The 27,128-nt window shown below is 40.1% G+C and overlaps 1 protein-coding gene across 2 annotated transcripts in view; it reads right to left on the bottom strand.

The window, feature by feature from the left end:
• The window catches only part of ttc27 (tetratricopeptide repeat domain 27), a 172,286-nt gene that overhangs the window by 140,552 nt on the left and 4,606 nt on the right, over window positions 1-27,128 (bottom strand). The window contains exons 2-5 of one of the 2 annotated variants that reach the window (XM_080448616.1): window positions 26,245-26,428; window positions 23,391-23,520; window positions 21,107-21,247; window positions 17,237-17,339 (exon numbers count right to left, since the gene is read on the bottom strand). In XM_080448616.1, coding sequence (XP_080304742.1) covers window positions 17,237-17,339; window positions 21,107-21,247; window positions 23,391-23,520; window positions 26,245-26,428 — 558 coding nt within the window. The remainder of the gene's footprint in view (window positions 1-17,236; window positions 17,340-21,106; window positions 21,248-23,390; window positions 23,521-26,244; window positions 26,429-27,128) is intronic. The other variant, XM_080448617.1, reaches the window with a different exon arrangement.

The following is a 27,128-nucleotide window of genomic DNA, read 5'->3' on the forward strand; positions in this document are numbered from 1 at the left end:
TATACCGTTATTATAAACACATAGATACATTAAAATCATTTTTGAACACTAATGCCAGCTTGTAAAAGATATTCTGTTCAGACCCAATTCTCCCCCATTATATAGTACGTTTTCTATGTCAATTTGAACATGTTTTTGTTCATTATGGGGGACATCTAGCATAACTTTAATTCTAACATTACTTTAACTTTCACATGACTGAACTCTAACAATACCCATGTGATTCCAGGGTGATGAAAAAATAAAACAGGGTGCTCTAATACCTACCATTCGGGGTGTCATACCAGGTGTTAGCTGTACATTTCTATTGCCATGATATAATGTGCAGATAGGGGTGCCAAATAGTATGATATGAAATGCTGGTGATCAAATTCCCCTTCCCTTAATGGTTTAGACAAATGTTATAGTGGAGCTGTAGGTATTGTAGAGCTGATCCATCTAGTGATTTCTTTTACAAAACTATAATTATTTGAGTTTGAGAGAGAGTGTAGATAGAGCGGAGTGTACACCACTATAGCATTATTGAAAACACTTGGTTATTTGAAAAATAACCTTTTAGAAAATAATGTACTTACGACTTCTGGTGACTAGTAGTTTTCGTCCCCGGCCTATGATGAATGCACTTATTGTAAGGGTATTGTAATGTAATGTCTAAGAATGATTTCACTAGGTATGGCTAACCCCCAGGTTTCATCTTATTTCTGAGGTGTTTGGGGCTTAATAAATTAGATTAGATTAGATTCCTAATTGTATGGCCATGGTAAGCAAAGCAAAGCAAAGCAAAGCAAAGCAAAGTTTGTTGTTTACCCAGGGTGTTGGACTAAGTTAACACTTATTTACAGCCAGGCCCTGCATGGAAGCCTTGTTCAAGGGCTATTCAGCGGTGATTCATGATTGATGTGATGAATTGGGGAATCGAACTAGGGATCTTCCGGTATCAAGGCCGCCCCTCTAACCACTAGGCCACCGCTGCCGCTTACGGTTTTCCAGTTCACTCTACCCTACCCAAAAACAAAATACACGATGCCATGACTAAACCATAACAAAACAATGTCAATACTACTGTACATTGCCAGACCAGCTACACGTTTTGCAGAACACAGCTTTACATCCCCAGTACACCATCAAAAACAAATCAACCACACAAAATGTCCCAATATCAAATTCAACTATCTGAACATTCTCCACGAAAATGTATAACACCATCACCACTGTACAATATCAATACGTCTACACAAAACAAAAATTTTACGTAGGGAAAAAAATACCGCACACAAATACTGCATCGGTGTAAATCTCTGACAAAAAATAAATAAAACTATTGACAACAACAACACAGTATGTTAGTAAAATGCCCTTAACCCTCTCGCCTCTCACCCATCCCCCTCAATCTTTCCTCTTTCCTCTCCTCTCTCCAATCCTCTGTCAATCTTTCTCCTCTCTCACCCCTTCACACATAATCTATCTCACCTCTCGCTGACATTATCTTCTCACATAATTTCTCTATTTTCTAAGTCATAACATGTACACTCGTACCTGTCAAAATACTTCAAAAACGTACTGATCATGTCCACACCAGATTTGGCACAAACAAAGGGTTTGAACTCGTTCTCATGCTATGCAACAAAAATTTGGAAAACCCTACCAGAAGGAGTAAAGGAGTGTAAAACCCTTCTCTCACACATTCCCCCCGCAATCTTTCCTCTTTTCCTCTCTTCTCTAACACCAGATCATCCCCATGTATACAGTATTATATACCTATGAACCAATATTTAAGATACATGTAAGATGTTTCTGCTCTAACAGACTTCTAAGTGTTAGGACTGTTTTTTAGTTCAATATTGATATTGAACTAAGAAGATGAAAATTGTTAATAAAAGATATACCTTATTCTAAAACAGAAAACTATTTGTCTATAGTGTTTTTATATCCGTGTATATATTGTAAGTAGTATCTACTAAGAAGATAATAAGATTATAGAATATATAGAATATATATATACAGAATCTAAAGAGTTTAATTCAGGGGGATGTGGGGAGTTATGGACCATTTGAAAGAAAGGTCCTCCCCCCCTTATCAGGCATCTTTTTTCTTTTAAATAGGGAAGACACATACAGTCGACTACTGAAAGTCCCCAAAGGACTGAAACAGTACAAGGCTTAATTAATTTAAAAATATATTAATTGAATACGGGAAAAATGGCATCTACCGGTTTGATCCACCGTGGGGTTGATAAGAACATTTGGCAGCTGAACCACTCCCGAAAAATGATATGTTATTACATGCCCTTCTACCATCGATCGCCATGGATTACTTTGCAGACACTCGAAGCTGGAGAGAGTGTGTTTGATGATGACCAACTCTATCGGGATTTGCGTGTGTATGCTACAGAATTTGAAGAGCTGAAGAAGCCGATCCTAGAGTTCTGTGATTACATGCAAGCGGGGAGCCAGAACCGTGAATTCAAGGCCAGCTGTATTGTGGAAGTGGATCCCGAGGCACCATCCCATTCAAGGGGCGACCCTGCCTTCGTCGTCGACTGTTCCAGGTCTCTTCAGTGGCTTCTGGTAAGATTTAGGAAGGATGGTGATTCAGTCCGGCTCCCCAAAACCGCCATGGAGCTAGAGCGGTCTTATCCAGTCCATCTGGCCTTCCATCTGGAGGACATATGGATTATCCGGCAGTTATTGAGAGACCTAGAGGTTTACTTCGAAAGTCAAAAAGAGAGAGTCCAGAAAATGATTTTGTTGGAGAAGCAGTTCACCGAAGGTCATCTGGTCATTTTCCAATCAATTCAATTCAATTCAATTCAATCACCATTGGAAAATGACATCACCGTGTCTCATCCTCCAAAGAGACCCCGGACGTGTGCGCCTGAGTAGACCAAGCGCTGCTGATAGCTCTACACCTGCTGGAGCAACGCTATTCTCAATGATCTGAATCTATTGATTGTATTCTCGATGGACAATACTGCTAGTGTACTAGTCATTCAGTATGTATGTAAATATATTCATGGAACATTTGTAACATTCAGTATGTGTGTAAATATATTCATGGAACATGTGTAACATCTTTTTTAAAAAGACACAAATAAAATAAAAAATATCAAAACAATCCAAATAACTGTAAAAGCCCCAGCTAACTAACCTACGTCACAGTGGGGGTGGACCTAGAAGAGTATATAACGCAGTCTTTATAAGAGCAGACTAACCCATCAGACAAAGAAGCTTACAAGCTTACATGATATAAGAGACTCAGACAACTTTTACCTTTTCAAATGGATAACATACGAGAACTACCAGAACAGGATTCTGTTAAACAAACAACCAATCCATTTTCCGTCCATACAGCCAATCCTTTCGCTATGCCAACTCCACCCTTCAAACCCGAGGATGATGGCGAGCCCACAATTTTTGACAGAATAATCTTTAAAAATGGCCGATACGTAACCACTGGGGGAGATCCCTATTTTGATAGACTTATGGAAGGGCGGGTTAAATGGATGAATGATACACACGGAGGCAAATATATTCCATCCGATGACCATTCATATTACGCCCGTGAAGCAGCTTTGTGCGGGCTACCTTTACAATGCAATGACCCCTGTATCAAATCAAACAATCTGAAATCTGATTCTGGCTTTAAATCGTCACATTTTGCATGGTTAGGTGACCCTTCTAACATGGAACACACTGGGGTTGATGATAATCACAGGTGTGCAACTTGCAAACTGGGGCTTTCAAAGTTTCTGCCTGGTGATACGCTTTTAAATCAACATGCTTACTTCACCAGAGGAGAATGTCCATATCTCAAAGCTAACTATACATCAGATCGGCTTGAAATTGAAATAGGACAGGAAAGGTTTCGCAGAGGGTTTATTGCACATCCAAAAGCAATCACTGCCCCCGGATGCATGGAAAGTATCTGAAGTTAAATTAACAAACAGGATATATGTTACACTGGCTAACCATGAATGGTGTTACTTATGTGGCCGTTCATCAGGGGATCATGTACAGGGGTGTTACCAAAAAATGACAGAGCTGATACAAAGACTTAACAATGGTCTTCTTGAATTTAAGTTATAGCCAATTATGGAGTCAACTCCCTCCTACGTCAGTATGGGGTGTGGTCCTACAAATCTTTATAAGAGCTGACTATCCCAGCAGACTAAGAAAAAGAAGATGGAGTCTACCCATGTGATTTACCAGGACGAGGATGAAATGATATGGCAACTCTCTAATGATCGAAAATTACGATGCCATTTTTCACCACCCATCCGTTTTTCCATTTGTTGACCTGTATATATTGGAAGAAGGTGAAACATTGTTTGAAGATGGATCGCATCATGTGCGTGTTTATGCATCTGATTTTGAAAGATTCAAGACTGTCATTATGGACTTCATCGATTATCTGCTGACTACATCAAACATCAAACCAACAGGCATTGACTTTCTCAATCTTATTGACTGTTCAAGGACATATTCATGGCCGATGATAGTATCAATATCATGTGAAACATCCTTTGAAACATTGGAAAATACCCCAATTTGTTTATCCTTTCATGCAGAAGATTTGCTGCTGGTGCAAGATATGATGAATCTAATCAATATTTTTTTCGTCAAAGTAAAAGACAATCGAAAGATGATTCTACTGGAGGATCGTCTTAACGGTGTTAATCATATAGCGTCATGTGTCTCTACGAAGAAACCAAGACGTATAAATCTGAGTTCTCAATCTGAGTTCTCAAATCTGAGTTCTCAATGGGGGAATCTGGCTGGAGCAACAGATTTCTAAATGCACAATCCGGGGGTTGTATAATCTGGAGCAATAAAGTGAATCTATTGATTGTATTCTCGATGGACAATACTGCAAAACCAATCATTAGAGGATTAGTGATTGTATTCTCAATGATCTGAATCTATTGATTGTATTCTCGATGGACAATACTGCAAAACCAATCATTAGAGGATTAGTGATTGTATTCTCAATGATCTGAATCTATTGATTGTATTCTCGATGGACAATACTGCTAGTGTACTAGTCATTCAGTATGTGTGTAAATATATTCATGGAACATGTGTAACATCTTTTTTAAAAGACACCAATAAAAAAATATCAAAACACTTTGAATCTTTGAATCTTGTGTGTTCTATTATCTTGAATCTACTAGGATAGGTGTTTGGGGTGTGTTCTATTATGGGTGTGTTCTATTACCTATATGGTACTGTATATATAGGTTTAGGCTTGGGTATGCTCCTAGTATCTGCTCTTACTCTCTCATTTTGTATGACAATATGGCGTCTATGAATGTTGAAGGTACGTCTGATACCGATCTACATGCTAATGTTAATGATGTAATGTATAATAGTGATGTATGTTTTGCTCCTAAAAAGAAGAATGGAGGAGTTCTCAGACGTACTACGAGCAATGACCCTGGAGTACACTTAGTGTACGATGATGCAGATAGGTGTGTATATGGTTTCACAAATTCTAGCAATTTGAAAAATGTATGTGAGATTCACAACCCCTAGGGTAGAATTCAATTTGTTACAACCCCTAGGGTAGAATTCAATTTGTTATACAGGGGTGTGATTGTAAAATCCTTTGAGGATGGCTATGGTCACAAATACATCTAACTAACTATATCTACAGCTACTCGGTGTCTCCCCTGTGTCTCTATGACTACTCGGTGTCTCCCCTGTCTGAGGCGCAGCTGTGCCGAGGATATCTACATATAGAAGGCTACAATATCAACAGAAGGCTTGATTTCTTCTGAATCTTATGGCAAAAGATAAAACGGTAAAAGATAAAAACGGTAAACTTCAAATCTTTTGAAATTCCACTCATTTGAATACTCACCCCCACTTTTCTGCTCCACCCTCATAGCCACACCTATTTCTCCAAGGATATAAGAGACGCTTCTCTTCTATCGTTATTCAAAAAAAAAAAAAAACATGGAGGGTTCTATCGAACAAAGAGAAGAGGTCGACTCTACAACTCCGTTACTACTACAAGTATTCACCGTGCCTGGTGAATACTTGCCCCTGACATTACCCTCATCTCCACCAACGCCTGTGTTCTACTCAACCCCCTGCTCATCGCCAGAGTTTCTGCTACCCTCACAACCATACGATCCCACGGATGACCCCTGGGGCGATGAATATGCCATGGCGTGCCACGGTCCATCGCCGCCATCATCACCGATGTTATACTTCACCCCTTGCTCATCGCCAGAGTTTCTGCCACCCTCTCCAGTGGAATCACCCCTGTCCCTGGATCAACCGGACGGACTGTGTGGAACGGTCTTTCTGGATATTATAAAAACATGCGTCGTCAGGCTGTTGGATGTCACGATAATTGATCAGATGAAGGATGACTGTTACGGTTGTCAAGTTGATCACCCTAGTCAACTTGAACACCAATGTCTTGGTACACTACCCAGATATTATGTCTACAACCATTTTAAAGACATAGTGAAAAGACTGTGGAATGTCAAATTTATCCCAGGAATCATGAGTGTGTTGGAATCTCAAGGAATTGTTGCTACAGCATCCAGAGTGCAAGGGGTCTGTGAAGCCTTTATTCATGAATTGAAAGACGCTGATGATATTTCAGAAAATATCCAAGAAGCCTATAATAGGCCTACTTATTATGACAAGGATAAAAATGACTCGATGACTGATCTCATCACATTTTGGAGTGTGTGAACATACTGTATGAACATCATCATAATAAAAAGTTGCAATAAAAAGTTGTTTTATTCTTTTATTATGTTGGTTATTTGAACATTGACACAGAATCATACAGACATTTTGGAAAAAACAGGTAGTGCATTCAACATTGACACAGAATCATACAGACATTTTGGAAAAACAGGTAGTGCATTCATCTTGTGACAAATACTCATTACATCTTTTTAAAGTAACTTGTGGCAAATTCAGAAAATAATGATCCCTCAGAGGACTAGAGAAGAGGGTTTGGGCTGCCTCATGGACCAAAACAGTCAATGGACTGTGTTTTAGGGGTGATGAGAGCTTGACCGTACTAACAAGATCCAAGGTAGCCTCTACTATACGCTCACACAGCGAAACACCTCTCACCATATATGAAAACTGATAAGAATAGTATGTGACCGGTTTTAGTCTACCGTCATATTGTTGCAATAATGTGCCGTTATAAAACTCCTTGTTCACATCAACTAGCAAAGTAAACTCTTTAGTCATATCTGGAATGCTTAGTCCGGGGGCCATACGTACAGCAGTTTTTAATTTTTCGAACGAATTACTAGCCTCATGGGTCCAAGTCACTAGTTCATTTGTAACTGATCCTGTCCTAACAATGTCAGACAATGATTGAGTTAATTCTGCATACTCACGTATCCATTCTCTACAGAATCCGGTATCCCATAAAAAACTAAGAAGTAATGTCTTAGTTAGAGGTTTTGGAGATGACAAAATGGCCTGTATCCTACCAATACCAATTTCCATGTTATTTTGCGAGATCACCCGTCCTAAAAAACACACTTTTTGTTTTACTAATTGGAGTTTTGGACACATGGTGACTTTATGCCCCTGTAATGCCAAATACTTCAATAGAGCATTTGTATCTGAAACACAGGCCTCTTTAGATATGGCACACACCAATAAACGGTCTATATATTGTACCAAGGTTGAAGATTGTAAAAATACAAACCCAGACAGATTCTTCTGCAATGCATCTGACAAGATTGGTAGAGTTTCGATATAATCTGGGGGACCTCTAGTCCATTGGTACATCTCCCCTTTATAAGTAAAAGTGAAACAATATTCCGATGACGGATCAATAGTGATAGAGAAAAAAGCATTTGCTAATACAATAACACTAAACCATAATGATTCACTAGGAATAGCACTCCATATTGTTCCAGGGTTAGGTTCTAAAGGTATACGTGCAAGCGTGTTCTCATATATCGGTCGTGTATCGTGAACATGCCATGATCCAGTGGTAGTGGGTAATAATGGCATATTACATTTAGAAGGTAGGACAGGTAAAATTATTTCATCCTTCAAGAGTTGGTCAATAATGGTAGTCATTTCCTCCTCAGTCTCACCCTGTAGTAGATATTGTCTCTTATCGGGTCTGACAGATCTGTATTCCCAGTCCCACATAGGACCAACAGATATCGGGGTGGCACCTTCCATAAGACCCACATCGTATTTATGAGTTGTCCATAATTTCATAGGAACATCTTTTAAGGCAGGATGCATTTCACCAGGTAGATTCATGGTATCGATTGCACGGTTCTGACCCCATAGATTCATGGGATGATTAGTGTCCCCTGTAGTGTAGATGCCAGCGGAACATAAGAGAGAGAATTTATTTATTTATTTATGTTTTTGCAATTTTAAAAAGATAATATTTGAAATGAGAAAATAAAATACTTACATGGTGCATCGGTCATAGCGACTGCTAAGTCTACTTTTGGACAACCAAGTCAGGTTCTCTAAGTCAGGCAATACTATCAATGACAGCAATGCTATATTTCCTGTACACTCTGGACAATCAAGTCAAGTTCTCTAAGTCACTTCAGTCTATACTATCAATGCTATATTTTTCCTCTCAGGTTCTATAAGTCACTTCCGTCTATAAGACTTTGAGACCACATTATATACTCTTCTAGGTCCAGCCCCCACTGTGACGTAGGTTAGTTAGCTGGGGTTTTGTTAGTTAACTTTTAGGATATATATTGGATTATAAAGTGATTTAGATTCTTAAGTAATACAGTGAATTGACGTGATTATAAAGTGAATTTATTATTATTGTCACATGTATGTTATCCATCATGATTTTGATTGATTGATCATTTTGAATTGACAATTATTGGACATTTTATTTCACAAAGTGTTCAGAAGAATACAAACATCAGTGTACACACTAGTATTAGTTACACACAAAAAAAAAAAAAAAAAAAAAAAAAAAACATCTTGTATCCAATGTCTTGTATCCAGAGTCTTTTGCTCAGGGACAAATTTCATGTCATCGACACATATGTATGGTGAGAGACAGTGCAGTTAGTTAGTTAGATCAATCTTCATCTATTGAGACATCGGTGGGATTGAAGCAGATATAGTCCCAATGATCCACCAGCCAGTCCGTGTTGAAATATTCATAGTCCGTGTTGAAATATAAATCATCATCGCCCACATATTTACAAGATTCACAATATTCAAGATAATTTTGATATTTGGAAAGTTCATCAAAGAATCTCTCCGTCGCCTCCTCTTCTTCGTCCTCCTCGTCTTCAGAAACTGTAGTAGACCACATCAATAGAGGCTCTATGTAATTCAACTGCTCTTCGTCCGTGAGGATTAGACCGTTAAGCTTATCCATGTCATACAAATCCACGGCATTACTGTATAACTGGTCATCGCTCATATCCGTAGGATACATAGTTTGTCCTGGGGCCAAAACATCCATGATAAATTGAAGTTGAGTGGATGTACACCTTCAGTCGTTTCTGTTTCGTTGTTCTGATAATAGAGGTAGATTTAAAACTACCATAGAACCGGTTTAAATAGGCTATGCTTTACATGCGACACCTAGACCATTTGTTGAATGGCCAAATGGTGCCCTAGTAAGATCTATGACACCCCCCACATCCCCTGAATTAAACTCTTTAGATTCTGTATATATATATTCTATATATTCTATAATCTTATTATCTTCTTAGTAGATACTACTTACAATATATACACGGATATAAAAACACTATAGACAAATAGTTTTCTGTTTTAGAATAAGGTATATCTTTTATTAACAATTTTCATCTTCTTAGTTCAATATCAATATTGAACTAAAAAACAGTCCTAACACTTAGAAGTCTGTTAGAGCAGAAACATCTTACATGTATCTTAAATATTGGTTCATAGGTATATAATACTGTATACATGGGGATGATCTGGTGTTAGAGAAGAGAGGAAAAGAGGAAAGATTGCGGGGGGAATGTGTGAGAGAAGGGTTTTACACTCCTTTACTCCTTCTGGTAGGGTTTTCCAAATTTTTGTTGCATAGCATGAGAACGAGTTCAAACCCTTTGTTTGTGCCAAATCTGGTGTGGACATGATCAGTACGTTTTTGAAGTATTTTGACAGGTACGAGTGTACATGTTATGACTTAGAAAATAGAGAAATTATGTGAGAAGATAATGTCAGCGAGAGGTGAGATAGATTATGTGTGAAGGGGTGAGAGAGGAGAAAGATTGACAGAGGATTGGAGAGAGGAGAGGAAAGAGGAAAGATTGAGGGGGATGGGTGAGAGGCGAGAGGGTTAAGGGCATTTTACTAACATACTGTGTTGTTGTTGTCAATAGTTTTATTTATTTTTTGTCAGAGATTTACACCGATGCAGTATTTGTGTGCGGTATTTTTTTCCCTACGTAAAATTTTTGTTTTGTGTAGACGTATTGATATTGTACAGTGGTGATGGTGTTATACATTTTCGTGGAGAATGTTCAGATAGTTGAATTTGATATTGGGACATTTTGTGTGGTTGATTTGTTTTTGATGGTGTACTGGGGATGTAAAGCTGTGTTCTGCAAAACGTGTAGCTGGTCTGGCAATGTACAGTAGTATTGACATTGTTTTGTTATGGTTTAGTCATGGCATCGTGTATTTTGTTTTTGGGTAGGGTAGAGTGAACTGGAAAACCGTAAGCGGCAGCGGTGGCCTAGTGGTTAGAGGGGCGGCCTTGATACCGGAAGATCCCTAGTTCGATTCCCCAATTCATCACATCAATCATGAATCACCGCTGAATAGCCCTTGAACAAGGCTTCCATGCAGGGCCTGGCTGTAAATAAGTGTTAACTTAGTCCAACACCCTGGGTAAACAACAAACTTTGCTTTGCTTTGCTTTGCTTTGCTTTGCTTACCATGGCCATACAATTAGGAATCTAATCTAATCTAATTTATTAAGCCCCAAACACCTCAGAAATAAGATGAAACCTGGGGGTTAGCCATACCTAGTGAAATCATTCTTAGACATTACATTACAATACCCTTACAATAAGTGCATTCATCATAGGCCGGGGACGAAAACTACTAGTCACCAGAAGTCGTAAGTACATTATTTTCTAAAAGGTTATTTTTCAAATAACCAAGTGTTTTCAATAATGCTATAGTGGTGTACACTCCGCTCTATCTACACTCTCTCTCAAACTCAAATAATTATAGTTTTGTAAAAGAAATCACTAGATGGATCAGCTCTACAATACCTACAGCTCCACTATAACATTTGTCTAAACCATTAAGGGAAGGGGAATTTGATCACCAGCATTTCATATCATACTATTTGGCACCCCTATCTGCACATTATATCATGGCAATAGAAATGTACAGCTAACACCTGGTATGACACCCCGAATGGTAGGTATTAGAGCACCCTGTTTTATTTTTTCATCACCCTGGAATCACATGGGTATTGTTAGAGTTCAGTCATGTGAAAGTTAAAGTAATGTTAGAATTAAAGTTATGCTAGATGTCCCCCATAATGAACAAAAACATGTTCAAATTGACATAGAAAACGTACTATATAATGGGGGAGAATTGGGTCTGAACAGAATATCTTTTACAAGCTGGCATTAGTGTTCAAAAATGATTTTAATGTATCTATGTGTTTATAATAACGGTATAACAGTTTAAAGTTGTTATGAGGATTTGGGGGGTACAAATTGTACAACATTTGTATGGAAATACAGTGTAAAAACCCCTCAAAACTGTACGTAGGTACAGTACTTGAGTAAATATACTTGATAGCCATATAACTAGATCAAACAGACAGACAGACAGATAGACAGACAGACAGACAGACAGACAGACAAGACAGACAGACAGATAGACAGACAGACAGATAGACAGACAGACAGACAGACAGATAGAAGGACAGACAGACAGACAGACAGATAGAAGGACAGACAGATAGAAGGATAGACAGATAGACAGATAGCTAGATAGCTAGATAGGTAGATAGATAGATAGATAGATAGATAGATAGATAGCTAGCTAGCTAGCTAGATAGATAGATAGATAGATAGATAGATAGATAGATAGATAGATAGATAGATAGATAGATAGATAGATAGATAGATAGATGCTAGCGTGGGAACTTGTCACACATAGAGAATACATGGGCCATAGGCCCCGGACCTGTGGACCATAAAATATTATTTCTGTCTTTACTAACACCACTTGAGCTCAAAATACATTGACAAAACACCAGCTGTAGGTCATAAAGTAATAAAGTCCAGTCTACATTACTTCATTAAAGAATTGTTATTTTTTGATCAACCTTAACCCTAACCCTAACCCTAACCCTATCCCCCTCATCAAATATTGATTCCCTGGCTCACAGACCCCGGGGAAAGTAACAAATCACACGTAGGCACAAGCCAGCTGCATCCTCAGGGCTATAACCCAGATCTATTTGTTTAGTCTAACTACCTCAGATACTGGATATAAAGTATCTGTCCAGTATTGAACTGGAGAGACACACAGAGTCACAACTCACAAGCATACACACATGAATCCTTGTACACATGTACACCCAGGCATACAGCTTTTCTACTTTGGCAATGTAAACGTATGTTTTCTCATGCCAATAAGCCCATTGAATTGAATGCTGTGAAAACTGCTGAGAGATGACAGGTGTGAAAAACCCGATGGAGGGAGGGAGGGGGATAATGGTATCCCCCTTTCATAGTTTTTATTACAAAAACCCTTGTCTCATTGAGCTTGTAGATTTGCTATTTTCATATAATTTTTACATTTTTGTATAATTATAACCATTATAACATAGGTTTCATGAAATGTGTTCATGAAATGTGTTACATAGAGTTAATGATTAAATCAAATACACTGTCTCCCTGTTTGCCGCTGTGGGCCTCTGAGAGAACAATGCTCCAAAAACACATCAGGTGTGAAAATGTCTCTGTCAGAGGAACCACAGACCATGTTCCTAGGTACTTCCAACCATTGGTTGGATATAATCACCCAGCATGCAATTGTGAACTTTGGGCATGTTTGGGCTTAATAAGTTAGTTTTGAAAACAAATATATTGTTTAGGATAATGCATGGTGTCCCATTAAGGTTTTATCTAACGTAACAAAACATTAGAAGAGTGATAATGTGGTAAATTTTGGTATATTATTTTTAAAACCATGGGGTATAATGTTTGCGCATAGTGTCTAACCGTATCCTCTCTTCCAATTATCTCACCTTGAGTCCTGTGCTTAGAATCCCCCTGTGGCGGGGATCAGTCAGACTCCAACTTTAATCACGCTCATCGCTACGGCAGTTGTTTTAATGTTATTAATGTTCTTAATGTTCTTAAATAGTTTAGAATAGTAGAATAGTAAAAAAATAAACCTATGATATGACAAGTGAAGTATGTATGGTAGTATGGTAAATTCTGATAGACATATGCATGCCTGCAGTACCACTGATGACCATTTAGTCCCCATATCATTATATTTTGTATTTATCCCCTAATGATTTAAATTCTGCAGTACCCCTGATGTCCATTATCCAGCCCAGAGATTAATTACGATCCCCTACATCCAGTAGCTGTCATAAGAACGGAGGGGTTCACTCTATGATCATCACGCAATCATGGATCACCCATACGAAGGTGTCGCACACATAGAATTACAGATCTACAGTATAAGGGGCCATAGGCCCCGGTAGATAGATAGATAGATAGATAGATAGATAGATAGAAAGAGAGAGATAGTGAAATGAATTGACAGCTGTTTAGGATATGCTAGCGTGGGAACTTGTCACACATAGAGAATACATGGGCCATTGGCTCCCCACCCCCCAGACCCATGATTAACAGTGACTGCAACAAAATGACCGAGAGAGCGATTGAGAAAAAAGAGAAAAAAGAGAATTAGATTGAAAAAGAGAGGATTTAAGAATGCATTAATTAATGAACGAATTAAATAATTAAATTCTAAATATACCTATTCGGATTAAATCTATTTATAATGATGTTATTAATAGAAAGGCTATTTTTATGTATATATTAATAGATATATATATATAGATTAATATAAATAGAAATGTGCGCAACAGCGCCAACTATTCCCCCAGTGGCCATTAGGGTGTAATGATGTGCCCCATTAAGGATACTACTAAGGAGAATAGGCTAGTATATCAAAATTGGAGTGAATGCCGTGGTTCAACAGAACATTGCAATTTTATATTGGCTTGAGCTCCAAATCCCTCTAAAGTGATTAGGATTACTGAGGAATGGAGTTCAGCTGGTAAAGGGAATGAGAGGAATAATAAATGGGCAGGTCGTGGGAAGCCCGGGTCAAATGGAGCGTAGATGGTGATGGGCAGGAAAGACAGAACAGCATTGTCAGTGGAAAAAATGGCTCAGTCTCAGCGAGAACACCTGTCTCTCTTGGTTTGAGACAATTGGAAGAGAAAGGAATTCTGCTCACTTCAGGTGGTCAACCCATCTGGCATGCTGGCTCTCAGAACACCTTCGCTAATCTTTCCAATTCTCTACTAGGCTGCAAGCTCATATTACCCGTAATGCCTGATTTATACTATACCAAAAATAGCCGATTTACAAGCTCACAAACGTGCTGCTGCGCGACGTGCTGTAAGCTTGTAAATTGGCTATTTTTGCTGCACGGCATCGGTGCTCAACTATGTAGAAATCACCCTTTAATAGTGTTCATTTCCAGAGTAGACGATGGAACAACAACAACAATATCATGGGTAAGATGGAAAATAAAATGAAGGGGAAAAAAAAGACACATTTATAACTAGAAAATGTGCTCCTCGGAGCACAAGTCTCCGCCAGCAGAGACTTGTGTTCTCAGAGGGACACACACACGCACGGACGGGTGATTTGTACTGGAAGGTACTGTTCCAATCAAGACTGATTGATCCTGTCTTACCTCACTTCAAAAACATAAACGACTTTTTGAAGTGACACACCTATTTATAGGATTTTATTTCGTCATGCGTCCCTCTAGCCAATCAAAGGCATTGGTGTCAACATATTGACACGTGTCACGTGGAGCTTGACCAATGTTAGCTTGGCTAGGAGGGAGGTGAACACACAGCGGGACGAAGCGAAAACATACTCTCCGCCTCCGGCGGAGACAATGAGCATGCTTTTATCTAATAAGAATATTATCTCTGCAGCCATTTCAGTATTTTGCCTCTCAGTTCAGACATGCAGTGAATACTGTTTCTAAGTGTTATTTCATCTAGTTGTACTTGGCCAGGAAGTAATGACAGCATACTGGCATCAAATGACAATACTGTTAGCATACAGGAGCCCTCTGAGCCACTAGGACACGGTATAATAACTGTTTAGTGAGTCTCCATGTGGTTCTTTATGTGCTGATGACCAGTGGTGTATCTGTGTCTATACTGTACTGGTGGGGGCCCCATCACGCGGCTCATTCGACCCTGTCTGTGCTTCATAAAGATAAAGGGAATACAATAGTGCTTAGAGGTGGCTTTTCCTTAAGTGGACTCCTTCTACGTGGGAGAGTGTTGGGGAAATTAAAAGCCCCCCCATCTGTTTTAAAATGCACACAGCCTGCTGTTCCTCAAATGAAAGAGGACTCCAATTTACCAGGAATAACCACTTCAGGTGCCAACGTGCCGACACAGCAACAAGGCCCTTATAAGTCCCATCCATCCTGAACACGTCTGACAACGAACATGCACCGTTTGCACACACGTACGTACATTTCCTGCACGTACAAAGAAACCCAAAGGTTTGAGGCTCACACGTGAGTTAAAGCATCCATTTGTGTTCTATTAGGACCATAAGGGCTAACTGAACACATGTCACTACTTTGCTTAAACAGGAAGCTACAACTCAGCAGCTTTGTGTAGCACTCCGGCTAAACAAAATTTACCGTAGCATACAAAGTGGTAACAGTGAAGACTAAAGTAACACATCTGAAGTGGGTGGTAAGGTATAAGGTATTGTGGCACAATGGTACTTTAAAATGTAATATGCACAGGATCTGCATTTGAACTTGTCAACTTTTTCCTCACTACAGTAGGCCTGGCTCCAACACACCTGGCCAAACTGCCTAGTAGCAGGGAGGTGTCTTGTCTAATTCACTTCCTGTTTTACATACATACTGTACATTTGATGTTTCCCAGCACAATTTCCAGCTGTTCTTCCTGCACCTCACAATATGCTGTAAGTAACTGACAGTGGTGGCCTCCAGCAGATACCTGTCTATCTCAGTGCCAGTAAGCATTCTGCTTAAATTAGTTATTTTCCCTGCAATGTGATAACCAGATGTTTATCGGAAACGCAAGCAAAACATTAAAGACAATAATTTCAAGGTTCTTCACAAACGTAGCTCACCAAGTAATACATTTATGTTACAAATAGCAACAAGAAGGTGATTATAGATGAGTCTTCTCTTAGTTAATTAAAGGTAGGGTAAGTGATTTACTTTGGCTAAAATAAGTGTTAAATAGCTCTATATTCTGATAGTACTCATTGCTATAGAGTGTTTGTTCAGTAAAAGGAGTCTCTCATGTCTCTCCAGCTCTTTATTAAACAGAAAATGCATTTTCAGTGCACTCTCCTGATTGGCTTAAATGTTGTCACCTACCTGAAAATGTACTATATTCTGTTTACTAAAGAGCTGGAGAGACCCCTGTGACCGAACAAACGCTCTGTAGCAATTTTAGTACTTTAACCTTTTTAACAAAAAATTATAATAATAACAAAAAACATCACTTACCCTACCTTTAACATAATCATAAAAATGTTTGACAAAAAAGTGAGGTGCTAAAGGACATTTTCAGCTTAGTTTCATCTGAACCAATGCAACAATTCGTAGGCGCAGCATCAGCCCTCTGCTCTTTTTGAAAAATGTACCATTTAAGATATTTGATGTTTGATGCGTGTGTCAATATTATATCAATAATCATGATATGGCATACAGTATGTGTTGTCTTTTCCTGGTTTTAAGGCTGCATTACAGTCAACTGTTTCTGAACTTACCTGACAGTTCAAGTTGTTTAGGCCTTTACCCACTTTGATATTATATAAGATTGTTTTTTAAAGCTAACTAAAATGTTATTAAAACATATTTTTCTTAAGAACTCCCTAAAATTGCAATCAAGTAACACATTATCAATGTATTTTTTTTTTGCAATACAACAAAGCTAAACTTCATGCCTTTATGTCTATTGCTCCACCAACCTTTCTCCACGCTGCTTTGGGCCAGATCGAGAAGCTGTTGAGAGAGGGCCTCCAAGATCTGTTGGTGAAGTTTAACGTAGCGTAAGGTCCACCAGGGCAGCAGCTACAGACACAAAATAAAACAATAAACAACAAGAAGATACAAAATAGTCACAATAAGCAAGGGTTTGGGTAAGTAAGGGGACAACTAAAGAATGAGATGTGACCACCAACAATACATCCATGTTAATGACAGGATCATTCAAAAAGTACAGTACATACATACATGTCACAATGCATAGGTGGTCGTACATGAATAACAAGTGGGCTTTGAGACACTGTACACGGCACACTAAGTTGATTCTAAGAGCTGGCCAAGCCTTAAAAATAGCCAACTCCCTGGGTGCGTGTTGGCTAAGCCATATTGGGCTTAGTGAGTGCAAGAACCTTGGTTCGAATACCACCCTTCATCTTGTCTCCCCTACCTCTAGGGTTTTCAGCCTACATCTGACTGCAACGCAAAGAGGCAGGGACATAAAGAACAGCTACTGTAGCAGCCATGTAAGCCCCCCCCCCCGCCCCCCTCATACCACCCCAAACACTGTCAACCCTACTGCCTTACTCGTTCAGTGTTCAGAGAGTGTCAGTGAACCGTGTAAAATGCTTATTTGCGTATCGTGGAGCATCTCTCTCGCCTCATTTGCAATGCAACATGACCCGTTCGCCGGGTCCGTGTATCCATCCATATTGCGCCTTAATTGTCTGCCTCAAAGAATAAATGGTCTCTAACGCATACACACGCACACATACATGCACGTTCCCGTGCATTAAAATGCACATGCATACATAATGCGAGCACAGAACCCTTTCAGCATACATAAACACCAGCTAAAACAGATGCTTCAACCTTCTCCTCCCATCTTTAAGCCAGATTTATACTGTGTGTCACTCGTCAAAAATGCCATGATCGTACGATAGAGTAGAGATTAAGCAATGGGTGAGAGTGAAAAGAGAGGTGGAAGGAAGAAAGGATGGATGGATGGCTATAATGATGTGGAAGGAGAGGTGGCAGCCATGGCAGAGGACACTGTGACCTTGAGCATGTCAGTCCAACTCCCTGATGCTCAGTGAAAAAGGTGTTGGCAATTAATCCCCCTATAGCTCATTAGCATTTAAAAGGCTGGGTGGAGCGCTGAGGGGCTGCCTCTATACTCACCAGGACAAAGGCTGTTGTGCCTGGTGGAAAACTCCATTCAAATGGTCATGCTTGTTGGGTTTTAATGGGTAACACATAATCACACACAAGCACCCAATACTTCAATATTAATGTCTTGCCTGTACAAGTAGACATCCTCGGCTGTACATACATAGTTATATATCCCATTAGGCTAGTAAAACATTGACGACTGTGGCCACCTATGACCTGAGTAGATGTACACACCGACATACAAGCCTGTGTTGATGCGGGACGCATCATAATTCATAGCCTCACCATTCCCCCAAACAACTTTAGTATTCAACTGAGAAACCCACATTAGCATGAATTCATCAACGCACCACTATCTTAGCTAGGGTGACCACCTCCAGACAGGTCCATTGAGGGACAGATTAACCCGTTTCGCGGGACATCGCGGGACGCATGCGCGTGCATGCGGACCACTCCCGCGCGCGCGCGAAATTTTTTTGCGGTTCTGGGCGGATTGGGTTCGTTTTTTTCGCGGTTCTGGGCGGATTGGGTTCGTTTTTTTTCCAGTTTTTGGTTTCTTTACTTTGGTTTTAGGGTTAGGATTAGATATAAGAGGGTATTGCAAGTTAACTTAAAAATGTAATGAATTTTTTTTTTTTTTATAAAATAAAAATCTTTTTTTTTTTTTTTTTCCATAACTTTGATTTTCGGGACATTGCCCTGCTTGTGCGGGACGCGGGACAGAGGGTCCAATTTCGGGACTGTCCCGCGAATTTCGGGACGGGTGGTCACCCTAATCTTAGCTGTGACAAGGAGGCAGCAGGCAGCAATTTGATTTGTTTTCCGTTGTGCGTAAATAAACAAAAAATGAGGCGGTGGTGGACACGATGACGCATTCTCTTGCATAGATTTGTGTGGGTCTGTGATTAGGATTGGGATCCTTTAGGATTTTAACGATTCCGGTTCCTTAACGATTCCCTCTTAACGGTCCGATTCCTTAGCGGTTCCCTTTAACGATTGATATAGGGGGGTTCCAAATGAAACCTTGCATGACTGTAACTCTGAGAGTGTACAAATGGAACCAAGGTATTAAGGTATTAAGCTTACAAGGTATTAAGTAGGAAGGAAAACCCGGAAGTGGTATTTTTTTTAATGAAATTGTAAGTCTGTGGGACCACCCACCAAGTTTGGAGCCTGTAGCATGCTGGGAAATAGGGCGCCCGAGCGCATTTGTTACTTTATAAATTATGTACGATTTTTGCCCATAATGACGCGCCCAATATAGGGATGCGAGGTTGAAAGTGGTTATTCAGTCTTGCAATGAATGCTACCAATGAAATAAGTTCCTAGAGTGCCAACATTACAAACATGCCACAGTGCAAAGGGTCAAATGTTCAGTAGACAGATATCAGTTGACAATGTGCAAGACAAAAAATAAGAGCAAAGAGGCTAAATATAATTAGATCACATTGGTTGGCTATTCAAAAATAGCAGATATACAAGCTCACTTTGTGCCACGCTATGAACTTGTAGATCTGCTATTTTTTAATTTGATATATTTTTGCAAATCTTTGAATATATATATCTTTTACTCAATTTTTTGCTTCTGCGGATCCCTGGAATAAAATATTTTAACACATTGAGTGCCATAAACGGTCCGGACCGTTTTTGAGAATCCATGCGTCATGTGCCATAAACGGTCCGGACCGTTTTTGGCCCATTTTTTTTTTATACGTGGTGCCCATCTGGGGCGAAACTTTGGGATCATCCAAGGAGTCTCTGAGAAGGAGAGGCCGGGTGTGGATCCATGTCAAAAATCCTGCCGGTCGGCCGCTCCAATGTTAACTCCTTGACTAAAAGCTTAACTCATTGAGTGCCATTAACGTGTTTCACATGATTTTACCGCTATGGCGCAACGTGCCAATGACGTGTTTGACGTGTTTTTGAAAAAATAGTAAAAAAAAAAGAAAAATATGTTCAGAACCCAAGATATCATTATCTGAAGATTTGCAGCTCCATCCACTCCTTGTTTAACGTATAACTGAAAAAGGCTGTATCTCGCTTCCTAAGCACTTTTTTTTTACTTTGAAAAAAACTCTGGCACTGGGACAACATAATATAGAAATAATTATTGTTTATTCGTTTTTGTTCTTTTACATACTCATAGGTAGTACAATTGAGTGCCAGAATTGCCAAACGTAAAAAAATTAAAAAATAATCTGGCACTCAATGAGTTAATATCTCATATTCTTTTTAACGTGGTGGAAGTGAGCCGTTTTCGATCGGCGATCACTCTGCAATGGAGGATTGCGTTAGAAATATTATTGTTCCAGGCGTTAGTCGGGACCCTCTGCCGTCTCGCACGCACGCTTTGTTTACATGCACTTCCGCGTCGGGGCTTCTACAGCACGAAACATATCAACGTAAGTGGATGGAAGATATGCAGGCACTGAACGTACCCTATTTTAATAAACCTCTGGCACACAATGTGTTAAGATGCGGGTCGGCGGCCGAATACATATAATTGGTCCTTGATGTGAAAAGGTTTGAGCACCACTGATATAGCAATATACGTTTTTCAGAAAAATGTTGGGACTTAGAAGACATTTGTAGAATCGGCCTCAAGTCTAAATGGGTTAAGTTCTGAATAGGGCATGAGATCAGGGGCAAGTAGAGGAGACAAAGTGAGAGAGCGGGGGTCTTACCTGGAGGCTGTCCATCTTGGCGGAGCAGTTGTGCAAGAGGACCCGGGCCAGGAGGAGGAGAAAAGGATTGGCCACCAGGCTGTACACCGACTCCCCGTCTACAAGCAGGCTCTTGTGAAGTGCGTCAGTCAGGTCCCGGGGCTGGCAGACAGAGATACGGAGCATTAGGACCAGGTAGTCTCTTGTGACAGGTCAAATATAGTACAAAAAAACCCGAAACAAAAACATATTTTTATGGGCTGGGGCAGGTCTTGAGGGTTGTGGGTTTGGCTGGCGTTTGGGGGGTGGCGGGGACCAGAAGACAGTTTGTCATCAACCATTAGGTCCTACCCTTAATCTAAAGCAAAGTTTTGATCGACTCAGGCAAAGGGTTTCTATCTGGTCTAGGCTTAAACTGGAACGAGTGGTTAAGAGTTTCCATCAAGAGTGGCATGAAAGCTGTAATGAAGCTATATAAATCTCATTGGCAGCACGATAAATCACCAATATTCACACAAATATCCTGTTTAATAGTCCATTTCATCAGCATCAGTATTCATTCGAGTAAGAATCCTGTTTTTTCTCTTGTGCTCTACCCATCAAATGAATTAACGTCGACGCGACAATGGCTGTGCTACATTTGCGGTCTCACATGGAGTTGATCTCCCCAGTCTCCCCCTGTACCCCATCACACATGTACTGTGGAAGGGCTGCATTTACAGTATGGGCTCCTTTAAGTGACAGCCGCGATAAATCATCGCCTCGGCAGAAATTTCTTAGACAGCAGAAACGTCCCTCTCCTCTGGCGTAAGGGTGGTGTGAAACACACTGATCGGGCTTCGCTCGCCGTCATGCTGAGAGGACGCGATCTCCTCAACCCTGCATAATTGGGACCCCAGAGATGGTTCATTATCGGTGTGCTCTTCTTCGACCATGTCTTTCTGACCCACCCCCGCCCTATTTCTGCTGTCACTTGGGTGACTCTATACAACCTCATTACCCAGAGCAAAGGGCGCCATGGGGTCACCTGTTCACAACATTCATCATACTGTGTCATGCAGCGATGAGCGCTGGGCCATGTACTGTACGCACACACACACACACACACACACACACATACACACACACACACACACACACCAAATAGTAGATCTCAAAAGGCTCTAGGTCAGAAAATGGCTTCCTAATGACAGTAATGTTGCTAGTCATTTCTGTCAGGAAACACTCAGTCATTTTTGGGTGAAGGTGTGGATCAAATGTGGATTATTTTAACTAATCTCAAGAGGGAAATAATATGTTAAACACGTTTATCTTTTTTTAATGAGAGATAAGATAATTCCTCTGTGATCCAGAGCTCCTCACTAGGGGTGGGAGAATATGGGTAGCTCAAGATACGAACTGTGGCATTATTTTGCCCACGATAACGATGCACGATATCTGCGATACTCGATATATTGCATGAAATGTAATCAATGATATATCACAATATCTGTGACTGAAAAATAAAAAGAATACCCATAAAAGGCAAAAATATGGAATTATGCATTTATTCCGAAATCGTATTAGATTTTTGTGCATAATGAACTGCCCTAGTACAATGTACAAAATGTGCATGCATAGTGCCTCCTCCTAACAATGTAACACTGACTGCAACCTGTGCAAAATAAAATAAAATAAAATATCTTGTGCCAATTAAAATAAAATAAAATTCCCCCTGTAAAATAAATTTACAGGGGGAAAATGCTTTCTTAATAATGAGAGTAGCAACTTGTTTTATGTAAACCTGGCAGTGCTTAACAAGCATCACCAATTAGTTTTATGTGAACTTTGGCCCATTTCAGTTCTTATTGCTTTGATAAGAATACAATTAAATTAAATTAAATCCTGGTCTCATATCAGTGGTTAGGATGTATGCAAGTACTGTATGTAAACCAGAGAATACTTTATAATTAGAAGTAATAGTAGTAGTAGTAGTCTGCCCACTTCACCCTCATTTATCTCAATAGCGCCACCACAGACAGGACAGGCAGCATGAAGTACTGCACTCTGTGTCAACCTTATTTTATACGTAAATAGCCGATCTAAAATCTCACAATGATGTGCTATTTTTGGAAAATCCTTGAAAATGTTAAAAGAAAATTGATATTATCATCACAATACGATATAATTGTCACAATATAGACAAGGTATTTGGTCAAAAATATTGTGATATTAGATTTTGTCCAAATCGCCCAGCCCTAACAAATTCAGACGACAGTATAGCATAGCAGAACAGAATGCTGGGAGAGACAGTACAGTATCATACCTGGGAGAAGGAAGACAGCAGGGCTGGAGGCAGCAGGTCAGGAACATGGATGGTGACAGGAGGACCCGTCCAGTTACTCTGGGCAAACAGGTGGAGGCAGGCAACCGCCAGAACCATCATAGTCAACTGTCTGGAGGAGGAGACAAGTGACTGAGTGGCAAAGCAGCGGATTCACTACATGAAAGTTATTAGAAAAGTAACAGCCTGCCACTGTCGAATGAAAATGTTACATTCCACTAAGTCAACGTTCAAACTGACAACCAATAGCTCATTAATGTATTTACATAATTATAGAACTAGTGTGAATGGGGTTATTTTTCATATTACTCACTCAATGTCTCGCTTACGGGAGAGCGCCCGGCTGGCGTGATCACAGAAGCATTTATTATACACCATCAGACAATTTATTGGCTGGATCAAGGTCGCACCAGGACACGACAGCAGGGTACCACCCCCCTTGTGCTATAAGGGACTGCTGTGGCCCAGCCGTTATTCAAGATTTTCTTCTTGCATGTTTCACAGAGCGCGTATCTCTGAGTCTGAGCAGCAGTCGAGTAGTTTAACAGTTCACTTGGACAGGACTCACAGGAGCGTATCTTTGAGACTTTGACCACCGAACGCTACAGACAACTTTCTGAGATTTTAGCTGCATTGCGAAAAAGCTGCATTTTAACTTCAGAGAAGTCTTTTTGAGCCGAATTAGCTAACCATTACCCGCGGTGGATATCGCCGTTTTCTGTTTAGCTTCAATGCCAACCGTTCCATGCTTTCAACAAGCAAGTTTCTGGCCAACACGGGAGTTTATCACATCTCCCATAAGCGAGACATTGAGTGAGTAATATGAAAAATAACTATAGGTTACGAACGCAGTCACGAATATTTGAGTATTATGAGCGAGATGTCTCGCCGAAACACCCTCCTAGCTTGGTATGCGAGGAAGGAAAATGCTTATCTTGAATAAAGCGCCGGGCCACGGCAGTCCCTTATATAGCACAAGGGGGGGGGGGGGGGGGGTACCGTGCTGTCGTGGCCTGGTCTGGTGTGACCTTGATCCAGCCAATAAATTGTCTGGAAGTGTTTAATAAATGCTTCTGTGTTCACACTAGGGGGCACTATCCCATAAGCGAGACATCTCGCTTGTAATACTCAAATAACCAGGGTTAAGTCCGTAACCTATAGTATCTGTGGATAAAGTGTGAAACGTAACCAGCATATTAAAGGGACCATGTACATTTTAAAGTAAACAAAAACTTGGTTAGTTAGAGACTACAACAGACCCGGCTAGCGGCCGGGTCAGGTTGCTCCTTATGCTCCATGTGAACTTGGGTAGCATGAGGGTGCACAATAAATTCCATTACAATCCAGGATGTAGCTTTTGAGATATTGTTTGGGACCAAAGTATTGGACGGACTAACACACATTGCCATGCATAGAACCCCACCTCTAATGAAGCAAAAATTATTAATTTATCAGCAAAAGAGCCAAAAGAAAGAATAGAAAGAGCATACTGTACAACAGCAGAAAACCAAACTTTGCAAACACCAAATTAAAACATCTGCCCAGCAAAGGCACTTTCAAAGTCAGAAGAGGAACACAGCCATTCAGGTTTCAGATTGAGGACAGATGGAAGCACAGGGGAGGCAGGTCCTTTGTTTTTCGCTTCCACCTCATATGAAGGGCAATTACAGGGCTTTAAGAACAGGCCATAACCACCGACACGCCTTGCTGACTATCCATCAAAACAAGTAAGTGATGGAAAGCGATAGAATAGAGGGGCATGGATCCGATACAGAGGCAAGGAAAGGACGAGCGATGTGTGCTGCAATCCACATTCACCCTCAGAGATCGTCCCCGCGGGAGGGAGAAGGGAGATGTTCAGCTGTCCTTATTAAAAATTAATAATTCATGACAGCAGGAATAAAGCCAGTAGAGGGATGAGGGCAAGAACATTCCAATCCTTTCAACCAGAGAACAGTCCTCCTTCACAATGAAAGTACACTTTTCAGGCCAAACTTTTTGGCGTCAGTAACCTCATCTCATCTACCTCATCTATGGTGCTACATTGAGCCAATTTTGGAGACTGGCAATGTGATTCCTGGCTATTCACAGCTATATTGCACATTTCCCTCTGCATGGGAAAGATTATTATTTATTTTTTGTTAAGTTAGTTTAACCACATTAACCCTGCCGTCTCTTTTGGGCATGTCATTATACATATATACACATACATTACATTATTTTTATTATTATTTTTCAAACAACTCAAAAGATGTAAAAAAATAATAATAAAAAAATCAAGAATGTCACTATTCGTACGTATATAAGTGGCTACCCAATATCACAGTCTCAATCCAAGTGACAAGTTACAGAGCTCTTGTTTCTGCCCCCTTACTGGAGATAGATCATCATCATGACTATTATCAGTTGAATCCATTATTTCCCAAAGGAGCCTGATCTAAAGCATACGGCTCACAGTATAGCCGCAGATGAATGCAGGAAAGCAGCTTTAATCCATATTGGCATCAATCCCCTTTTTAATACCTATCCGAGTGGATCAGATTTGGATTTTGGGTGTTGAAGATATTATTTGTTTAATCAAACGTATATTCTTATTGACGTAATGTTTGCCGAGATAATTCTATGATCACAGATCGGATATCAAATTGATCCCAATTCAGTTGTTTGGTTTTGAACTACACAAAATCTAAATCTGATCCACTAGGATGGGGATTAAAAAGGTTTGAACTCTTGGGCCCAGGTGAACTTGGGTATGTGAACTTTTCTCCACCAGCCACTACGGCCAGTTACATACTTGTGGAGGCTAAATTTAAAAACATGCAGCATACTTCCTTACCTGTTGTCCTTGTCATCCTCTGTGCAATCAGCCAAGAAGGCGAGCACCCGTCTCTCCATATAGGCTTCGATGGCCTCTCCATCACTGCAGCTGCCATCTCCGCCCAGCAGGTCCAATACCTCAGGGTTCAACAGCACTGCCTCAAAATCCCCCTCCAAAAGGGACTGTAGCAGAGGGCCCACAACTGAAAACAGAGAAGAGTAATTGTTCACTACATTATATTCGTTTGTCTCTAAGGATGGGCATTATATATCAAAATTATATCGATTGCGATACGAGTCTGGATCGTATATCGTAATAACGTGGTGTGTTGTCTTTTCCTGGTTTTAAAGGATGAATTGTACATTTCTAAACTTGCATGAATTTTCCAGCTGTTCCATTATTTTCCTTCTTTACCCACTTAGTTATGATATAGACAACATTACTGATGATGATTATTTATCAAAAATCTCATTGTGTAAATATTTGGTCAAAGCACCACTCTCACGTAAACAATTGTCAAATAAATAAATAAAATGCAGCACTGTGTTGCTCCAAAACTCTACAGCACCTCAGTCAGCAATCCATCCCTCCTCATTTGTCCATCGTTTTGCAGTTATTGTTAAGCTAGTCAGTGCTCAGGGCATTAGAAACATTCCCCAATGATAAAGCATTGCTTGTCAGAACGCAGTCAACGCACTGCGTGCTTTCTCTCCCTCTCTCTCACACACACACACACACACACACACGCTCGTATCAAGTCTGATTTATACTTCGTCATACGATGGTGTCACGTAGCAAAAATAGCAGATCTACAAGCTCACAACGAGTCGCGAACTTGTCATGAACGTGAGCTTGTAGATCGCTACTTTCGTCTGGTAAAACGCAGCCGTATGACGGAGCAT

This window comes from Gymnoscopelus braueri, assembly GCF_963280865.1.
Source record: "Gymnoscopelus braueri genome assembly, chromosome: 14".
NCBI classification, from domain to species: domain Eukaryota; kingdom Metazoa; phylum Chordata; class Actinopteri; order Myctophiformes; family Myctophidae; genus Gymnoscopelus; species Gymnoscopelus braueri.